Source organism: Aedes albopictus, chromosome 1 (genome assembly GCF_035046485.1).
Source record: "Aedes albopictus strain Foshan chromosome 1, AalbF5, whole genome shotgun sequence".
Taxonomy (NCBI): Eukaryota; Metazoa; Arthropoda; class Insecta; order Diptera; family Culicidae; genus Aedes; species Aedes albopictus.
Genome location: NC_085136.1, coordinates 223,767,972 through 223,787,932, shown reverse-complemented (window position 1 = coordinate 223,787,932; position 19,961 = coordinate 223,767,972). Strand labels below are relative to the sequence as shown.

Below are 19,961 nucleotides of genomic sequence, written 5' to 3'. Positions count from 1 at the left end.
CCCATAATTACAGATGATCCATAATTATGTAATGACTGTTAACCATTCACGAACAATAACAGTTGACAATAAACCAGGCACGCAAGTATAGCTACACAATTTGGCATATTGGCGTTAGCTGTGGCTAGTGGCGCGTTTTACCCCACATTAAAACTAAAATTCTGAAAATCAAACTTTTTTCAAATTTGAATTTCTCAGTAGTAAAGCATAAAACTGATTTATGGTTTCTTCGATTTGGAAGGAAACATGTTGGTGCTTCATGTTAGTGCCAAAAAAGTGTGTATTATGAAGTGTTTCGTGGTTGAAATTGGACTCTTCCTTAACGTGGGCGTCTTACCCCCAGTTCCCCTAAAGTGAATTTTTATGTATAAACTTGAAGGGTCAATCTAGTGTGTACTGCTCTGATCACAGCAGCTACGAAGTAGAAAAAAAGCGGCAATAGTATCTTTTGCTGACCACACAAATGGCAACCGACGAACCGTAACCCTCACGGGGCCAATTTGATAGTGAAACCAATAACACTAGTTTACAGCATTTTTGAACTCGGTAAGCTGATGATCATTTTTGGTGTAGAATCATGCCCTGAGTTCGAAAACGCGAAGGAAAAAAATTACAGTAGAGCGGAAATTTTTTCGACTTTCCATACAAGGTTGATGATTTGAAATCGATTTTTGTTCTATTTTTAAGCAACGTCGCTCACTTCACACACACCTCATTCTCCGTAATCAATGCTCCGATTGAGCTGAATTTTTTACAGTAACTCGCCTACATATGATATGTCAAATAAACGTCGAGAAAGAATTTTTAACTTGGTTTTTTCTTATTGAAAAAAATACATTTCTTCATAAAAATTAGGGAATTTTGCTAAAATTTAAGAAGATCGTCCCTAAAACTCGCCAATATCTTGAATTTCATCAATCTGACGCAAAACCTGTATTCAGATGACCGAATGGTATTGTATTCAGCTTTTAATTTATGGAAAAAGATTTAAAATTGGTTGAACAAAACGCAATATATTTGAATTTTAGTAAATTACATATTTTGAAAAGTTGCAGAACTCGATATTGAGCTAAATCTCAAAAACTGTTCTACTTTAAATTTTTTGAAGGTCGGTTTCGAAATCAGCACTAAATTGTGCTTCAAAAATTTTGGTCGTTGACAGAAGTTCACGACTTTCGTTTTATTTTGTAAACTTGTGTAATGAAATCCCTGGCAATCACAGCTAGTTAGCCCGAAGGAGACAAGATTGGCAGCCGAGCAAGCTTCTTCACTCAAGGCACCACCGCATCGCACCGATCCTATTGCGGAAGGGATTCGTTATTTCTGCTCGTTTGCAGTTGCTGCTACTTTTACCTCTTTCCCTATCTGTCGCCGTCATCGCATCGTATCGGGGCAAGTCCACGACAGCCGAGTGTACTTTTTTCCTTATCTGATTATGTCCTGACACTGACTGACTCTGGGATGTCCCGTTGTTAGCTTTCCGCCGGACTGAACCTCGACAGAAGAAGAAGAACCCTCTAGAGCCCAGAGTGGAGGAGATTGTACGGTATAATTAAATTCAAGCTCGTAAGCAGCTTAAATTGGCTTATAATTAAAAATTAATAACAGCACCCTGAGCAGCTAGTGGAAACCCGCGCTCTGGCGGTCGCTTCAAACTATACTGGTCGCCGTCAGCCGCACACCGGTGCGCGGTGCAGTTGGTAAGAGTCACGAAAACGGACCCTATTAGTGGGTGTCGTTAGTACCGAGTCTGTGTACACTTTGGAATTGTTCTTAGATTTTCCAAATGCAAAAATTGTTTCTCTTTTGGACGAACAACTTCCAAACGACTTTGAAACAGGTTCATAACTTGATTAACCAGTAGGTACTTTGAGCACTGGTGGAAAATCGGATCCCAGACCGAAACGAAACGACGGTAAATCACGAACAAGTCATGCTAATTTGGGAAAGGCACCAATGCAATGCCGCATGGGAAGGTCGTGAGAATGCCGTGTCGACGGCAAACGTAATGCATTACATACGAAAGCTCAGGTTTGGCCAAAAGTACTTTCAAGTCTGGATAAAGAATACCAATGTTTCATTTGAATGTAATGAATAATTTCGATGCATACTGATTAGGGTTGAGCACGGATTGCATGTGTTTTCTGAATTTTGAGAAATCTTTTCATTTAAATGGTTTCATTGTTTTAATCAGATTTATAAAGCTGTGTAGAAGTAAGCTTTATTCTGTATTTGGTAACACATTTTAAAAAACCAACATATGTAGCACTAAATCTGTGACTATCTCCATTCGTCATTGCAAATTTCTTATGCACATTTAACTTAACAGTATCTTTTCAGCTTTGCATTTTGGATCTTTCAAACACCGACCAATGAAGATAGTGATCTACGATACGCTCGGTGCTGCAGTAAAGTTGAAGGCCACAAGGTATCATGGTACGTAAGCCCAAATTTCCCCATTTTTAGGATCCACTTGTCCCAGAGTACTGCTATTGATAATAAAATCCATCTATTCATTGCCATTCTTCAAAGCTCCAAAATCCTGTTGTCTGCAAAACATACACCCTGGTTTTATTGAAACGGAATGAAACATTAAAGTTCACTTACATTGATTGCTGCCGAACCTTGATGCCTGGCAAACAAGCTTCCCAATTCCCCATTCCCCAGGAGGAAGCCAGGCATGGGAATATCAGCGTTCGTATTATATATGTACGTAAAAATATTGATTCCACCTGGACCGCACCACCAGCGCTGGATCGAATCCGTTCGAACCTGGTCGGTCGGTCGATTGGTCGGTGGTGGCCCATCGATATTTCCCATTCGCATGGCCTGGCCCGGTGTGTACATCGTAAACATGTGAGCAAATATTTTTCTCAGTTTCTGGTAATTTATGGCACGACCTGGGTTCTTTTTTTTTGTACGACTCTCGCTCTCGCTTCCCATGTGGCTGTGGTTTGGAATTCTGGTTTGTTATCGACCAGGGTGGTTGGAAAATATCGCTTCGCTGTGATGTTTTCCTTCCTCGTTTGACGAGATTCAATATCGGAGATGCTATCATCGGTTATTTTTATCATAATTGATGATATTAAAATGATTGATGCGGATTTTCCCGGAACACATCGTTACCGCTTAATTACACAGTTGGAAACGATAATGGAAGGTTGGCAAGCGTTTCATTGCATTATTGGAGTCACAGTCACATGTGCCATCGTCAAATACGTTCATTTTCTTTGATTGTGGAAAGCTTGCCAGTGCTGGCCGTTTCAACACCACCGTAGTAAAGCTTGCAAGAATAAACGACCTGACATTTAAAACCATCTCAAATGGGATCTACTTGCTCCTTGGAAAAAGGTAAATTGCATACATTATTCTGAATGTGCTTTCATTTCTCCTTTGCGAAGATACCGACATATGTTAGTTTTGTTTCCTTCCCGGAGGTTCCCCCTCAATTCAACAGAAAGTCAACTAGGGTATTGCACTGCATTTCAGAATAATATGACCACCTTAACTATAACTACTAGAAGTAAAATTGATCGGCGATAGTGTGAAAGGCGAAATGTACCCTAAGTACCCTTACACTACCCGTCATAAGTACGGACTCACAAAAAGTATTGCAACCTAGATTGCAACAGTATTGCATCACACTGACTCACCTTGATATCTCTTAAACCAGAACACTTACAAAAATGCCGCCTTCATAAATTTCAGGTGGGCTTTTAGGGGCGTATCAAAGAGTTACATGATGTTTTAGGGTTGTTTCAGATGCGTTTCAGGAGGTTTAGGGTTATTCAAGGTGTTTTTAGGGAGATCTTTTATGGGTAATTCAATGGGTATTTCAAGGCGCTTTAGGTTTAAATGAATTACAGGACATTTCAGGGTGGTTTTGCAATGCCTCTTAAACCCGCTGAAAATCGTCCCGAGCTCCCTGATAGCTCGTAGGACCTTCTGTAACGTACCCCAAAAACGCCTCAGTAACGCCTCTGAAACCCGCTGAAGTCTTGGTCTGAAGCTTCTTGATATGCCTTCGAAATCCCCCTAAAGCCCTTATGGACCCCAAAAACATCTATGACACGCCCCTGGTACGTCTCGGAAACTTAACGAAAATCCTCTGAAACTTCCTGAACCCCTCGGGCCCTATGTAACGTTCCTAAGACCCTCCGAAGCCCTCGAAAAGGCCTCTGTAACGTTTCTGATATCCTTCGAAAATCAAGGGATGCTCTCTGGAGTATCCGTTGGCTGTGCGCATCTTCCTGGCATATTATGAACTGGTGGACACGAAACATCTCTTTTGGATCTCCTCAAATAGCTATCGATCTCGCAAGAACCGAAACAAGAGGGTTCAGCAGATTCCCCGAGGAGCATGCAGTTAAGTTGTTCCCCTACCTTTGCATCCCTACCATCCATCCGAAACATCCAATCGATATGGCTCAAAATGCATCATGCTGATTGTTCAGTGATTGTGAACATACTTACCTAACCGATCAGGCTAAGGCCGGGGTGGCCTCTGCTGTACATAGTAGCCGTCTCCATTCTACTCGGTCTATGGCTGTTTGTCTCCAGTTCCGCACTCTGCGTAGGGTCCGCAGATCGTCCTCCACTTGGTCGACCCACCTAGCTCGCTGCGCTCCACGTCTTCTTGTACCGGTCGGATGACTCTCGAGAACCATTTTAGTCGGATTGCTATCCGACATCCTGATGACGTGACCTGCCCACCGTAGCCTCCCGATTTTCGCGGTGTGGACAATGTTTGATTCTCTCAGCAGCTGATGCAGCTCGTAGTTCATTCGCCTTCTCCAAGTCCCGTCTTCCATCTGCACTCCGCCGTAGATGGTACGCAACACCTTCCGTTCGAAAACTCCAAGGGCGCGTTGGTACTCTGTACGTAGGGTCCACGTTTCGTGCCCATAGAGGACGACCGGTCTAATCAGCTTTTTGTAGATAGTTAACTTCGTGTTACGGCGAACTTTATTCGATCGTAGAGTTCTGCGGAGTCCAAAGTAAGCACGATTTCCTGCCACAATGCGCCTCTGAATTTCTCTGCTTGTGTCGTTGTCGGCGGTCACCAATGAGCCCAAGTACACGAATTCGTCAACCGCCTCGATTTCATCACCGTCGGTATACATTCGGGGCGGCGGGCGCGGTGATTCATCCCTGGAGCCCTTTGCCATCATGTACTTTGTCTTCGACACATCAATGACTAATCCGATTCGCCTGGCTTCACTCTTTAATCGGATGTACGTTTCCGCCATCATCTCAAATTTACGAGCAATAATATCAATATCATCAGCAAAATCGTACCCCTCGTGTTAATCCCCGCTCTCCTTATTACACCCTCTAACGCAATGTTGAACAGCAAGCACGTTAGACCATCACCTTGCCGTAACCCTCTGCGAGATTCGAAGGGATTCGAGAGTGTCTCTGATACTCGAACTACGCACATCACTCGATCCATCGTCGCCTTGATCAATCGTATCAGTTTATCCGGGAATCCGTATTCCTGCATAATCTGCCATAGCAGCTCTCGATCGTTTGTATCGTACGCCGATTTGAAATCGATGAACAAGTGATGTGTGGGCACGTTGTATTCGCGGTATTTCTGCAACATCTGGCGGATGGCGAACATCTGGTCCGTTGTAGCGCGTTCACCCATAAATCCAGCCTGATATTGCCCCACGAACTCTCTTGCAATCGGTGATAGACGGCGGCATAAAATTTGAGAGAGTATCTTGTAGGCAGCGCTCAGTAATGTGATCGCGCGGTAGTTCCCGCAATCCAACTTGTCGCCCTTTTTGTAGATGGGATTGTAGATGTAGATACCTTCCATCCATTCCTCCGGTAATACTTCCTCCTCCCAAATCTTGGTAATGACCCAGAGCTTCTCCACCGCATTTTAGAAGCTCGCTTGGTAGTTGATCTGCTCCAGCGGCTTTCTTGTTTTTCAACCGGCCAATCTCCTCCTCAATCTCTTGGAGGTCAGGGGCCGGAAGTCTTTCGTCCTGTGAATGAATCACACACCATGCCGAAACTGATCAGCGTTTCCTCACAGTATGGACAATACTTGAGTAGTCGCCGCATTGACGTTTTCGGAAAAAAACATAGTTCCGAGATAATCGCGTACAAAGTTTCAAACGTTATATCTTTGCTTGTACTGCTTGGATCTCTATGAAAATTTCACATAGCATTCTTAAGAACCCATACTTTAAGATAAAAGAATTAAAAAAGTCGATTTTGTGCTCGACCTCAATATATATAACCCCTTATGGGGATACCCGGGATTTCAGAGAATTCAGGAGGGTACCTAGATGTTTCAGGAGCGATCCAGGAGCCTTCAGGAAGTTTCAGGGGATCCAAGAGGGTACCTGAAAGTGTTTCAGGGGGTTTTAGTAGGTGTTTAAGGGATCTAGGGGTGGATCATGGGAGTTTTCAGGGGCGTTTCAAGAAGTCCCAGGGTTTATTATGGGAGGCTTCATGGAATATTATGGGGTTTTAGTAGGTTCACTGGGGTATCAGGAACGTTTTATGGGGCCTCGGGTGGTTTTCAGTTCAAAGATGTCCTAGGGTGGAATACACCTGATACCCCTTGAAAGGTTCCTGAAACTCCATGAGCCAACCCTGAAAACCCATTTAAACACCTCTCAAACCTCTCGGAATGCGCCTGAAACATTCCTGAAACTCCTTAAAACTCTCTGAAACAGTTTAAGACGCCCCTGAAACCCGCCCTTGAGACCACCCGCACTGATTCGCCCTTAAAATCCTTTGAAATGCCATTAAACTTGGAGCGGACCTGATGTGATGGTTAAAGCACGTGACTATCACGCAGAGGACCTGGGATTAAATCCCACTCCCGATAAACTCACAAAATGTGAGTTCTTCCTTCGGAAGGAACTAGCACCAGGTTTAAGGCTCAATTGAGAATGGCAAATGTTTTAGAACTAAAAAAGCACTTTTTGCCCAAAATGATTCACAAATCGAAGAAAATAAGAATGTCCGATTGTTTGTTTAGTCAAATATGACAATCGGACACGCTGATTTGGTTCACTTTTTCGTTATTCTGGAGAAAAGTTTCAGTTTTTAATAATATGCGATTCTCATTTGAGCCTTAAAATCAAGTTAAAAAAGAAATGAAACCTGACAGAACGTCCTTAAAAGGTTCATAAAACGCCCCTGAAGACCCCCTTGACCCCATTTCGAATTTCCATGAGCATGACCTGTTCTTGCGAACTATATTTTCTCATTAGAGCTGTGGCTTAGTTTGGTCACTGCACAATATTCGATCTATTTATGCCCTATTAAACTTATATTAATGTTTAATTTGTACACCCCCAACCAATGCCATAAAAAGAGATTCCATTGTAATGTGTTATGCAGGACTGCCCGTTGTCAATTTAAAGCAGAATGGCGCTTTTGATATACCACTTGGTCATACAATTTTGAAACGCATTGTACCACATGGCACATACCGGCCAGTTCATGATCCAATGTCAACCGTAAGTGAAATATGAATTATGGCATCACTTAAGCTGTCAGGGCTAATAGGAAATGGATGTTACACTTTATCCGACTACTAAGGAGAGACAACCCCTCGTAAGTGGGTGTCACAGTCCCCGCAACCATACGGAAGTGAAACTCTTCACATTTTGTTATAGCTCAGCACAAAATCACATCAATTCAGATCCGTTTGAAGCGGCGGCGTGTCGGCGGTGGCGAGCCAACACCCATAACGACGACACAACATGACACAACAATCGACTCGCTCAATTGAACACAATGTTTTCCGATGGGGAGCGCTCGAGAAGTTGTTCCCTTTTTGTCTCCCTTATCAGTTCTTGCCCATTCAGCTAAATTTAATTAAATCCTTGTCCACATTCAAGAAGGCACAGCGACATTCAAGACTTCCAAGACCTTGGACAGTAGGACCCTCGCCATCCTCACGTTCCTAGTACTCGAACCGTTCCGACAAATGGAAACTATCTTTGGCCCATAAAATGTAATTGAAATCGTTCCTTTGGAAGACTGCAACCGGACGACTTCAAGCAAGTGAAAATGGAAGTTCGGCCTTTTGTTTGGACGATGTTCGAGAAGGGAATCGGTATAAAATGTGACTGCACTGCACTACTACGGATTGTCGTCTTTAAGGCTCTGGAATAATGTAATGCGTATGAGACACGAAATCGATGAAAGAAAAAATACGAAAAGAAGAACACAGGGTGGAAAATAGCGCTGTAGAAAAGAACCATGAGATAACCATGCCGTATCGATCTCAAAATCACTGTACAGTCAGGTTTTTTTTACGCGGGGGATACATACGCGGCCGCGTAAATGAAAACCGCGTAAAAAAAGACCTGACTGTTGTTTTACTTGGGATCTCAAGATATCCCGCAGCGTCTTCATGCCGCGAGCCGAAATGTACAGGAAAAAGCACGGGAGCCTATTGACGGATAGAAGAAAGTTGATTGAAAGGTGGAAGACGCACTTCGTCGGGCACCTGAACTACCTGCAACCTTAATGTTGTTTCACGCCGAGGACCTGGGATCGAATCCCACTCCCGACAAACTCGCAAAATGCGAGTTCTTCCTTTGGAAGGGAAGTAAAGCGTGGGTCCCGAGATGAACTAGCCTAGGGCTAAAAATCTCGTTAATACAGATAGAAAAAAAAAAACCTTAATGTTATGTTTAAGCAACTGCCCTGTTGATGTAACCGACTGAACCCCGTTTGGTCGACATAACGGCCGAACCCGGCGATATCAATAAATGATTTGCGTTGACATAAGCCGAATGAAAGAGGAAAGAGAATTAGGGACTATTGTTCGATGAATGTGATGAATATCATATTGGTTCCACGAGGATAAGTTTATAAACCATTTCGTTAAAGTTATAATTTCTCTTTATTATACAATATTATTCTGAGTGAGTACCGCTAGAGCTAAATTAGAAAATGGAATTGTACTTATTTTTGTCGATATTGAATTACAGCTCGCGGTGGTCGCTGATAATCGTACATTCGTAGGGTACTTGAATCGATAGTTGACACCTACAAGTAAATATGAAAAACCCTTGAAATTGTTTGAACTAATGTATAGTTTATTACAGTCAGATCGAGCCTATTGATGAGTTATTGTTGGGAAATAAGGAATTAATTTGGAGTGAGGATAGACCAATGTAAGCGCAATCAATGTAAGTTCCAATGACTTGTACTAAAATGATAAATATAGCTTTTAGCGTTTCATCGTTTGTGAGATCTACACAGCGTGCTCAAAAGATATTCGTATACTCCTTCCCAACAAACTAAAAGATTGGCTACGTACGATTCATTATGCCGGGCAGTACGAGAAGCACTCGCAGTCGTAAGGTAAAAACCCACTGCCAAGCGTGCAAGGAACCCGATACCGATCGGATGGTCAGTTGTGGTCATTGTGGATCATGGTGGCATTACGCGTGTGTGGGTGTTAATGAGAGCATCGCAGAACCCGAGAGAACGTTTACATGCCCGATATGCCAAAAACCATCAGCACAACTTCCAGTTGGTGGATTTTCTGCTAGTAGGGCCAGCAGTAAAGCCAGCTCAACGTCTACAACCGCCAGCTCGCGAGCGAAGAAAGCTCGTTTACAGCTCGAGCGTCTCGAGGCCCAAAAAGCTCTAGCGATGAAGCGAATAGAGCTGGAACGTCGAGAGCAGGATCGGAGGCTGGAGCAACAAAAGAAGGAGGCTGAGACGTTATTGCAGCTCAAGCTGGATCAAGAACGACAACGGAAGAATGCAGAACTGGAAAAGTTGCAGCTGGAAATGGAGCAGACCGTTATGAACGAATCATTTCGGCTGCGGGAAATTATCGAAACCGAGGACAACGACGATGACGGCGGCAGCAGAGTATCGGAACAGAGTTCTATCAGCAAGGTTGAGAGGTGGAGAATTATGAACTCGACGATGAAGACTATGGCGGAGAAAAACCCAACAGACCCAGGTAACGAACAAGTAACAGCTACGACAGGGACACTAGCCAGGCAGGACAGTTCAGGACAACCAACTAGCGAAACAGAAGACGTTCTGGGAAAGGCTTTAGCAGGTATTTCGTTAGGGCCAGTAGATTTAGAGCCAACCTTAGGAGGACTTATCGGTCGAACGGAAAATGTCACTGAGCAGGACGTTGTTAGGGAACAGCATGTCATTCCTCCATCCGTTAACGTTCCCTCTCCCCAGTGTCAGTCTTCTGTCAGTAATATCGTTTCGGCGATTGAAAATCCGCCAAATTCAGTTTCCGCGCAGTCGAATAATGTCAATCAAATCAGTGCGAGCCATGGAAGAGGCACAGTGACGGTACAAGATCTACTCGGAGAATCGTATCCGCTACCGTTAAACAACCAAGTGTTTGTTCCTCGACAGTGTACATTACCTGGTGTACAACAACCATCGTCCGATGATCGTCGAGTTCATTTGCAGCGTCCACCAATTCACGCCATCCAGACTCACGATGGTGCTGGTCCTTCGCCAGTGCAACACTCAGGGTATGTGGAAAATGTGGACTTCGAACCAACGGCACGGCAACTAGCGGCAAGGCATGTGATGGCGAAGGAGCTGCCAACCTTTTCTGGAAATCCGGAGGATTGGCCGCTGTTTATCAGCTCATACAACAACTCTACGCGAGCATGTGGTTTCTCAGACGCGGAAAACTTGGCGAGATTGCAGCGATGCTTGAAAGGGCATGCTCTGGAATCGGTGCGCAGCCGGCTCCTTCTACCTTCTAGCGTTCCACACGTCCTCGCTACGCTTGAAACGTTGTATGGAAGGCCGGAATTGCTTATACATTCACTGCTACAGAAGGTCAGAAACGTACCTGCACCGAAACAAGACCGACTCGATACGCTGATTGGCTTTGGCATGGCCGTTCAAAACCTTAGTGACCACTTGGAAGCTGGTCGTCAGGAAGCACATCTCAACAACCCGATGTTATTGTTTGAGCTGGTTGAAAAGCTTCCTGCACACATGAAGTTGGATTGGTCGCTTTACAAGCAGCGGTGCGCAGCAGTAAATCTGCGAACGTTTTCGCAGTATATGCAGACGTTGGTGCGAGCAGCTACCGACGTGACACTGAACTATGATCCAACACAATATCAACAACGTACGTTGAAAGATAAGAAAAGTTTCTGCGGCACTCACACGGCGAAGGAGGATTCAGAAGCGGTTATGGAAACGGAATCAGCCCCAAATGCATCGTACCCAACCGGACCGACATGCTACATCTGCAAGAGTCCGGAGCACAGAGTGAAAGACTGCGATGAGTTCGACCAGAAAACAGTGGATGATCGGTGGAGAATCGTACAACAAATCGGTTTATGCCGTCTTTGCCTCGGGTCACATGGTAGGAGACCTTGCAAGGTACGCAAGCAGTGCGGAATAAATGGATGTCCGAGTCGGCATCATCCAATGCTGCATTCTACCCAGAAATTCAGCAATTCTAAGGCTGAATCGAATGAACCCAGACCAGGACCCTCAACAGAGAAGTCGACCGAGACCAATGCTGCTACCAACCATCATTTCACCGGGAAGTCAACTCTCTTCCGTATCATTCCCGTTACGCTGTATGGAAACAACCGATCTGTAACAGAGTTTGCATTCCTAGATGATGGATCGGAGAAAACGCTAGTGGATGAAGACGTAGTAAAAAAGCTAGGAGTAGTAGGAGAGCCGCAAGCATTGTGTCTGCAGTGGACTTCAAATGTAAAAAGGACGGAGCCCAACTCGCAACGCCTTACTCTAGAGATCGCTGGAAACAACGGCGCCGGCAGACACACATTGAAGGATGTGCGCACTGTAAGTAAGCTGGAGCTACCACGACAGTCGTTGTGCTACGCAGATTTATCAGCATCGTATCCATATCTGGAAGGATTGCCGATAGAGGACTACATGAATGTCTTACCACGTATACTGATCGGGAATGACAACGCACATGTGACGTCTACCCTCAAAACTCGTGATGGCAGACCAGGAGAACCAATCGCTGCCAAATCGCGTCTAGGATGGACGGTGTACGGTTCTAGCCAGGATCGAACTGCGGAAACTAAGCACAGCTTTCACATCTGCGAATGCCAGGACGATGACCAATCAGTGCATGAACTAGTTGAGCAGTTTTTTTCAGTCGAAAGCTTGGGTATAATGCATGTGCCACGAGTAGAATCTGAGGAAGAACAACGGGCAAATCGGATTCTGAAGGAAACTACTAAACGCATCGGACAGCGGTTTCAAACTGGACTTCTGTGGAAATACGATTATTTCGAATTCCCAGATAGTTACCCGATGGCAGTTCGACGTCTACAGTGTTTGGAACGAAAGATGCAGAGTGATCCGGTTATTGGAGACAGCGTGAAAAGGCAGATCTCCGAATACCAACAGAAAGGGTACATTCACAGGGCAACCGTGGAAGAACTGAACGAGGCGGATATACGTCGTACGTGGTACTTGCCTTTAGGCGTTGTTATAAACCCGAAAAAACCATCGAAGATCCGCATCTTTTGTGACGCCGCGGCGAAAGTTGATGGTACGTCTTTGAATACAATGTTACTAAAAGGACCAGATTTTTTGAAAACACTGCTGGAAGTTCTGTTTGGGTTTCGAGAAAGGCGCGTTGCTCTGTGTGCGGACCTCAAGGAGATGTTCCACCAAATTCAAATAAGGCCGGAAGATCGACATGCACAACGATTACTTTGGCGAGATGATCCGGCTAAACAGCCCGAGGTTTATTTGATGGACGTCGCTACCTTTGGCGCAACGTGCTCTCCGTGTTCTGCGCACTACGTTAAAAACCTGAATGCGGAGGAGCATTCAAACGAGTATCCGGCTGCCGCTGATGCTATCATTCGGAAGCATTATGTAGACGACTACCTCGATAGTTCCGACAGTGTCGAAGAAGCAGTACAACTAGCATTGCAGGTGAAACATGTTCATTCCCTTGGAGGTTTCCACCTGCGGAACTGGCTTTCCAATTCGGAAGAAGTGCTCGCACGGATCGGGGAAAAGGAATCACAATCAGGCAAACTACTTCAGCTAGAAAAGGGCAAATCTACAGAGCGTGTTCTCGGAATGTACTGGAAACCAGAGCAGGACGTGTTCACATTCTCGACTTCATTGGCTACTAGCGTCGAGCATCCTACCAAGCGACAAGCTCTTCGTGTGGTGATGAGTTTGTTTGATCCAGCTGGGCTGTTATGCTTCTTCCTGATCCATGGCAAAATCTTAATACAGGACTTGTGGCGAGCCAAAACTGAATGGGACCAGCTGATTCCCCAGGAATTGTGCGAACGATGGATACGGTGGACAACTATGTTCCAAAACTTAGATCAGATAAGTGTTTCGCGGTGCTATTTCTCGCAGTATTCGGTGAGAGACATTGTGTCGCTTCAGTTGCACATCTATGTCGATGCGAGCGAAGAAGCCTATGCTTGTGTCGCTTACTGGCGCGCGGTGCTTCCTAACGGAATTCAAGTCTCATTGATCGGAGGAAAATCTAAAGTGGCTCCGCTGAAGGCGCTCTCCATACCCAGGCTAGAGTTGATGGCAGCGGTGATCGGCGTACGCTTAATGAAAACGATAGTAAGTGGACACTCTCTGGCGATAGAGAAAACGATATTCTGGTGTGACTCCAAGACGGTGCTGGCATGGATAAATTCGGACCATAGAAAGTATCGACAGTTCGTGGCATGCCGTGTGGGAGAAATCCTGTCCAAGTCCCGCCCGGAACAATGGAGATGGATATCTACTAAGAAAAACGTTGCTGATGAGGCTACCAAGTGGGGCAAAGGGCCCTGCTTTTCTCCAAATAGCCGTTGGTTTCGAGGGGAAGATGATCTGTATCTACCGGAAGATCAGTGGGACAACGATCAAGGACTAGTAATCGACAAAACCAACGAAGAGCTAAGGATTTGTATGATTCATCGAGAAGCCAACACGGTGCCTTTCGTAAACTGGGATCGATTTTCAAAGTGGACTCGACTGTACCGAGCAGTTGCATACGTTCATCGCTATGTGAACAACTTACGATGTAGTGCAACCAGGAAAGAACGAACCAACGGGCTGCTTACGCAAGAGGAGTTGCACAAAGCAGAAGCAACCATTTTTCGTTGGGTGCAATGGGAAGAATATCCAGATGAGGTTGTAGCTCTGACCAACGGACATAATAAGCAGCCTGGACTACAGTTTGCATTGGAGAAAAACAGCAAGATTCGGACTCTTTCGCCGTTTTTGGACGAGTTAGGTGTTATGCGGTCCGATAGCAGAATCGCAGCGGCAAAGTTTGCTACATTAGATACGAGATATCCTCTCATCTTGCCAAAAGATCATCGAGTGACCGATTTAGTTCTCCAATGGTATCACCAAATGTACCTTCACGCAAATGGAGAAACTATTGTGAACGAAGTCAGACAACGCTTCCATATTCCGCAGCTACGAACAAAAGTGCGAAGAGTGGGGAAAGAATGTAAAATGTGCCGAATCAAGAAGCCAGTTCCAACAATACCAAGAATGGCTTCTCTTCCAGCAGCGAGGCTGCGGCCACATGTTCGCTCGTTTTCATTCGTTGGTATCGATTATTTTGGACCAATTGGAGTAAAGGTCAACAGAAGCGTAGTGAAACGCTGGGTAGCTTTATTTACATGTATGACCACCAGGGCCATTCATCTTGAGGTCGTCCACTCATTGTCAACGCAGTCCTGCAAGTTGGCGATCAGGCGTTTCATTGGACGTAGAGGAACACCGGTCGAGATTCGGAGCGATAGGGGCACAAACTTCGTGGGAACGAGTAACGATCTGAAGAAGGAAATGGAACAAACGAATAGCGAGCTCGCTTCAACATTTACCAACGCTAATACGAAGTGGATATTTAATCCACCTGGAGCGCCCCACATGGGGGGCGCATGGGAACGGCTAGTGAGGTCCGTTAAAGCTGCTCTCGCTGCAATGGATACTCCTAAAACACCTAACGAAGAGACATTCGCTACTATACTTGTGGAGGCTGAAAGTATAGTAAATTCAAGACCCCTGACATATATCCCACTGCAGTCGGCTGAACAGGAAGCTTTAACACCCAACCACTTCCTCCTGTTAAGTTCGAGTGGAGTGGTACAGGCACCCAATACTATAGCAGATCCGAAACAAGCATGCAGGACCGATTGGGAACATTGCCGAATTATGGTGGATCAGTTCTGGCGCCGCTGGGTGCGAGAATATCTCCCGACCATCGCACGACGCACCAAGTGGTTCGAAGACGTGAAAGCTATTGAAGTTGGGGATTTGGTTATGATGGTGGAGGAGAAAACTCGCAATGGGTGGATTCGAGGTCGGGTAGCCGAGATCAACGTAGGGAAGGATGGCCGAGTTCGTGACGCCGTAGTACAAACCGCCAATGGATTGGTTCATCGTCCGGTATCTAGAATAGCGCTATTGGATGTTGAAGGTAGTAAAGCCGGACCAGATGGACCTCTGGCCAGCCTTACGGGTCGGGGAACTGTTGATGTAACCGACTGAACCCCGTTTGGTCGACATAACGGCCGAACCCGGCGATATCAATAAATGATTTGCGTTGACATAAGCCGAATGAAAGAGGAAAGAGAATTAGGGACTATTGTTCGATGAATGTGATGAATATCATATTGGTTCCACGAGGATAAGTTTATAAACCATTTCGTTAAAGTTATAATTTCTCTTTATTATACAATATTATTCTGAGTGAGTACCGCTAGAGCTAAATTAGAAAATGGAATTGTACTTATTTTTGTCGATATTGAATTACAGCTCGCGGTGGTCGCTGATAATCGTACATTCGTAGGGTACTTGAATCGATAGTTGACACCTACAAGTAAATATGAAAAACCCTTGAAATTGTTTGAACTAATGTATAGTTTATTACAGTCAGATCGAGCCTATTGATGAGTTATTGTTGGGAAATAAGGAATTAATTTGGAGTGAGGATAGACCAATGTAAGCGCAATCAATGTAAGTTCCAATGACTTGTACTAAAATGATAAATATAGCTTTTAGCGTTTCATCGTTTGTGAGATCTACACAGCGTGCTCAAAAGATATTCGTATACTCCTTCCCAACATGCCCCATTATTTGCCCCTATAGATAAATGGTGACTAAAACAGTCAACTTCTATGTGCAGGCAACTATGAATTTATTTTCACAAAACGCATTTCATCCCATCCTTCCTTAGCAGATCGTCTAACAATCACCATCTTTCCCCCAGAATGTCGAGAATAATTTACATGTACAAGCCAACCAAACCAAGCAAGACAGCAGCAGCACTTCTGTAGCGAGCGACCCATTTCCGCGCTGTTACCGAAACCGTCGACCGACTAAGGACAACGGAAGCCCATGCACACACACTAGGCTATTCCTTCCGGGGTCTCTTAGAATTTCGAAGCAAGAAGTTTCGTCCATTCATAGGCAGGCACCCATTGCTGGAAACGAGTTCACTGATGCCGAACGCAAATAGATTGTGTAGTTGGAACACATGTTTGTTTTCGCAGTGGTCTCTGCTGGATGGTTAGTGGTGCAAGCAACAGCTCAGTGCAGGAGTAGTGTGAATGTGATCTACTGGAGCGGAATAATTACCGAAGGTCGTTCAGGAAGTGGGTTATTACGTAAAACATCATCGCGTGGTGGAGGAAGTTTGGCCGATGAGATAACCTCTAGCGTTAAGGAGGATTGAAAAGACTGGTTATAGTTCCCTAGCTAAGTAGCTAAGTAATGGAGAGTGTTGAAGAATTTGTATCATTTTTCTCAATCCTATGTAAAGCTAAGTTTCCCAGGAGAAAAAGATTGCAATTCCAGTAGGAATTCGAAGAATAATTTAAGGAAGGGTTCCAAGAGGCATTCTGGCAGACATTGTAGGATGAATTCCAGGAAGAAAACCAAGAGGAAATCCAGGAAGAATTCCAGTAGGACTTCCAGGAGAAATTCAGGAGCTATTGCAGGAGGAGTTAAAGAAAATTACATGGAATTAAAGTTCACATAATCACGGTATGTTGTTTGCGGAGAGTGAGATCGTACCTCGATATCCAACGAGCAGAAAATAAGATCATGTTTCGAAAGAACTGGCATTGCAACTTGATCGAATACAACTACTTCATCAGGCTTATTAGTTATCAATAAATCCAAAAGTGAGCATCCATTATCATGGAAGTGAGTTGGTTCACTACCAATCACTTCCAAACCATATGTTTCTAGCGTAGATTGAAATCTTGCACACTTGTTGTTTCGCAATAACAAGTCAGTGTTAAAATCACCCAATACCACAATATGCTCATACATCGAAATGATGCCCGACAGCTCCGGTTTAAAAAAAACAAAGAACAAACACTTTCAGGTGGGTTGTAAACAGTGAGCACAAGAACAGTGATAGCACCTATATTGATTTCTATTCCGAGGCACTCAGTTTTCAACGTGAAATCATCACTGATAGAAGTACAGTACACTGTTTTGCTGCGAACATGTTCCTTGATATAAACAGCAATACCGCCTCCTCTTTTATACAAACGATCATTTCGTATTACTTTATAGCCGGGTATCCTTATCGTACCATCAGGTATCGCCTCGTTAAACCAAGTCTCCGTGAAACAAGCAACTGTTATTTTGGACATTATCAACAGTTCTTTCACTTCTTCAAATTTGCTCAACTGTTGTGCACACAAGCTTTGGACATTCCCATGACAAATATTTAGCTTCCCATTTTTTAAAACAGTATTTAACACAATCTTCGGAATAGTGTGTGAAGGAGTGGCATCCGAAAAACTAGACATTATCACAGCAATGGAAAACAATGAACAAGGGCTGCATATAACGGTGACTTAACAAGCAAATACATTCAAATACAATCTTCTTAGCACTTATACAAACACAATATCGAAAAAACATAATGAATAGACAAAAACACAATCTTGACTACAACTGGGATAACTGCTCGATTGAAGTAACTGGAATTGATGGGCCATCAGCAGTTCTTTTGACATGTACGATACCGTTCTTTGATGAAACTGATACTAATTGATTTTCTTGACGCATCTTCAAGGCAGCTCGCTTGATCAATCTCGCATTCACAGTTAAGTTCTCATTGATGTACAGGGGATAGACAAAATGATCGGGACAGGCAAAATTTTCACTTTTCAAAAAATGTTCAATTAGCTGTAACCTTTTTTATATGTGCATCAAATATTCTCAAATTTTCACTGTAAGTTGATCGACTAGTTGAGTATCAGTGGACAAAATTTGGAAAAAATCGCGCTATTTTGCAGGAAGTTATAAGCAGTTTAGAAAAAGGTAGAATTATCCGATAGCCAACTTCGAGCTGTTATATCTCCGGATTCAATGACCCGAATGCAATGAAATTTTGACCATTTATGACTTATATAATGAGCTCTGAAAAACGTTTGACTCAACTTGAAATTATTAACAAGAGAAAAAGTTAGAGCGATTTAATGTATTTTATGATTTTTTAGTAAATTGGTCTATTTTTTATATGAATCCCATTACTTTTTCAATGAATTTCCGGCTATGATATTTTTTTCTTTCAAAACATATTTATATTCAAGACAATTAGATGAAATTTAAATCAACTACAATTAGCATCTTGAATTTTGAAACGGTGTTGAAATTTAAGAAAATTTGGTGTTTCATTAGATAAATAACCCAATCGTTATAATTTCTTCCGTGTTAAAAATTTTAAGTTTAGTCAAAAGGTTTTCAAAGCATATTATATAAGTCATAAATGGTCAAAATTTAATTGCATTCGGTTCATTGAATCCGAAGATATTACAACTCAAAGTTGGCTATCGGATAATTATAGCTTTCCTGGAATCTTTATAACTTCACGCGTAATAGCCTGATGTTTTCCAAATTTTGTCCACTGATACACAACTAGTTGATTAACTTACAGTGAAAATTTGAGAATATTTTATGCACTTTTCGAAAAGTTACAGCTGTTTGAAAAATTTTTGAGAAGGAAAAAATTTGCCTGTCCCGATCCTTTTGTCTATCCCCTGTATATGCGATGAGTAGAGTCAATTCCGATGTGACGTAGGTTGAGGTCCCGCTTAGTGAGATACTTGGAGTAGAACTCATCCCTCAAGCAAACCGATGTGAACTGCAGCAGTGTGAGGCACCGACTACCATCAGATAGTCTCCCGGAACGCAGACGCTTACACTGGATGTGAGTTACCTTCCACTCTTCAATACCAATAGCCTCCGATATCGCAGACACGTAGCGCCGCAAATCCTCGTTAGCGAAATAAGGGATACCAACGGCAATCAGATCGGATCTATTTTCCAGGCTACAGACGGCCTCAGCAGCTGAGTTCACACGATTTTTAACAGTTCCCAAGTCAGTACGAAACGAATTTGACTCACTGACACAACTGGCTCTAAGATGTTCGATGTCGCTCTTGACTTCGTCGATTTCATTCTGCATGTCCTGCTTTCACTGGCGTAGCCACGGGGGGGGTTTTAGGGTTAAAACCCCCCCCAGAGCCAAAATTTCTGGAACAAATTTCCAGTATAAACCGCTTTGTGGCGAAAAAAAATTTCGGCTGCGCCGCTATTTTCAACCTACGACTCAAATTGACTGTATATATTTACGAAATGTGAGTGTCGAATAAAAAAAGCTATTATTGAACATCGAAAACCCCTCCCAGAGCAAATTTCTGGCTACGCTAGTGCCTGCTTTAGTTCGTTAAGCTTGCTGGCAACCTCGGTCCTCATGATGTCGATTTTGTTATTCGTCTCGTCGAAGCGTTTGTCGAGCATTGACATAACAGTCTCCAGAGAAAGAGGAGACTTCGATTCGTTGTCCTTCTTCTGAACCGATCCCTGAGCCGGAGACAAGTTACTGCGCAGGCGTCTAAAGTTTTGCTCCTCACTAGTCGCCATGGCTCACAGATTGTTTCTCACAATGTTCTTGGGTGATCAGCGATAAGAAT

The 19,961-nt window shown here is 43.8% G+C and overlaps 2 protein-coding genes across 14 annotated transcripts in view; one reads left to right on the top strand and one right to left on the bottom strand.

Annotated features, from left to right (window-relative positions):
- The window catches only part of LOC109430375 (complexin), a 596,174-nt gene that overhangs the window by 342,455 nt on the left and 233,758 nt on the right, over nt 1-19,961 (bottom strand). The gene's annotated exons all lie outside the window — the stretch shown is intronic.
- LOC134285488 (uncharacterized) lies at nt 8,668-18,610 on the top strand. Of its 10 annotated transcripts, none has more exons than XR_009996417.1 (3): nt 8,668-15,714; nt 15,781-15,844; nt 15,898-18,610. XR_009996417.1 is itself a non-coding variant. In XM_062846306.1 (3 exons), exon 3 carries the CDS (start codon nt 9,313-9,315, stop codon nt 15,511-15,513), a length of 6,201 nt encoding a protein of 2,066 aa, XP_062702290.1. In that variant the 5' UTR covers nt 8,668-8,906; nt 8,973-9,036; nt 9,094-9,312; the 3' UTR covers nt 15,514-18,610. The 10 variants fall into 10 exon arrangements, 4 of the variants coding, with proteins under 4 accessions (XP_062702290.1, XP_062702287.1, XP_062702289.1 ...); XR_009996418.1 differs by having other exon boundaries at nt 8,668-15,844; nt 15,902-15,966; nt 16,020-18,610; XR_009996416.1 differs by having other exon boundaries at nt 8,668-15,844; nt 15,898-15,966; nt 16,020-18,610.

Bases quoted from the DNA above. Each gene is read 5' to 3' on its own strand.
- LOC134285488 (XM_062846306.1), top strand. From the start codon at position 9,313: ATGCCGGGCAGTACGAGAAGCACTCGCAGTCGTAAGGTAAAAACCCAC.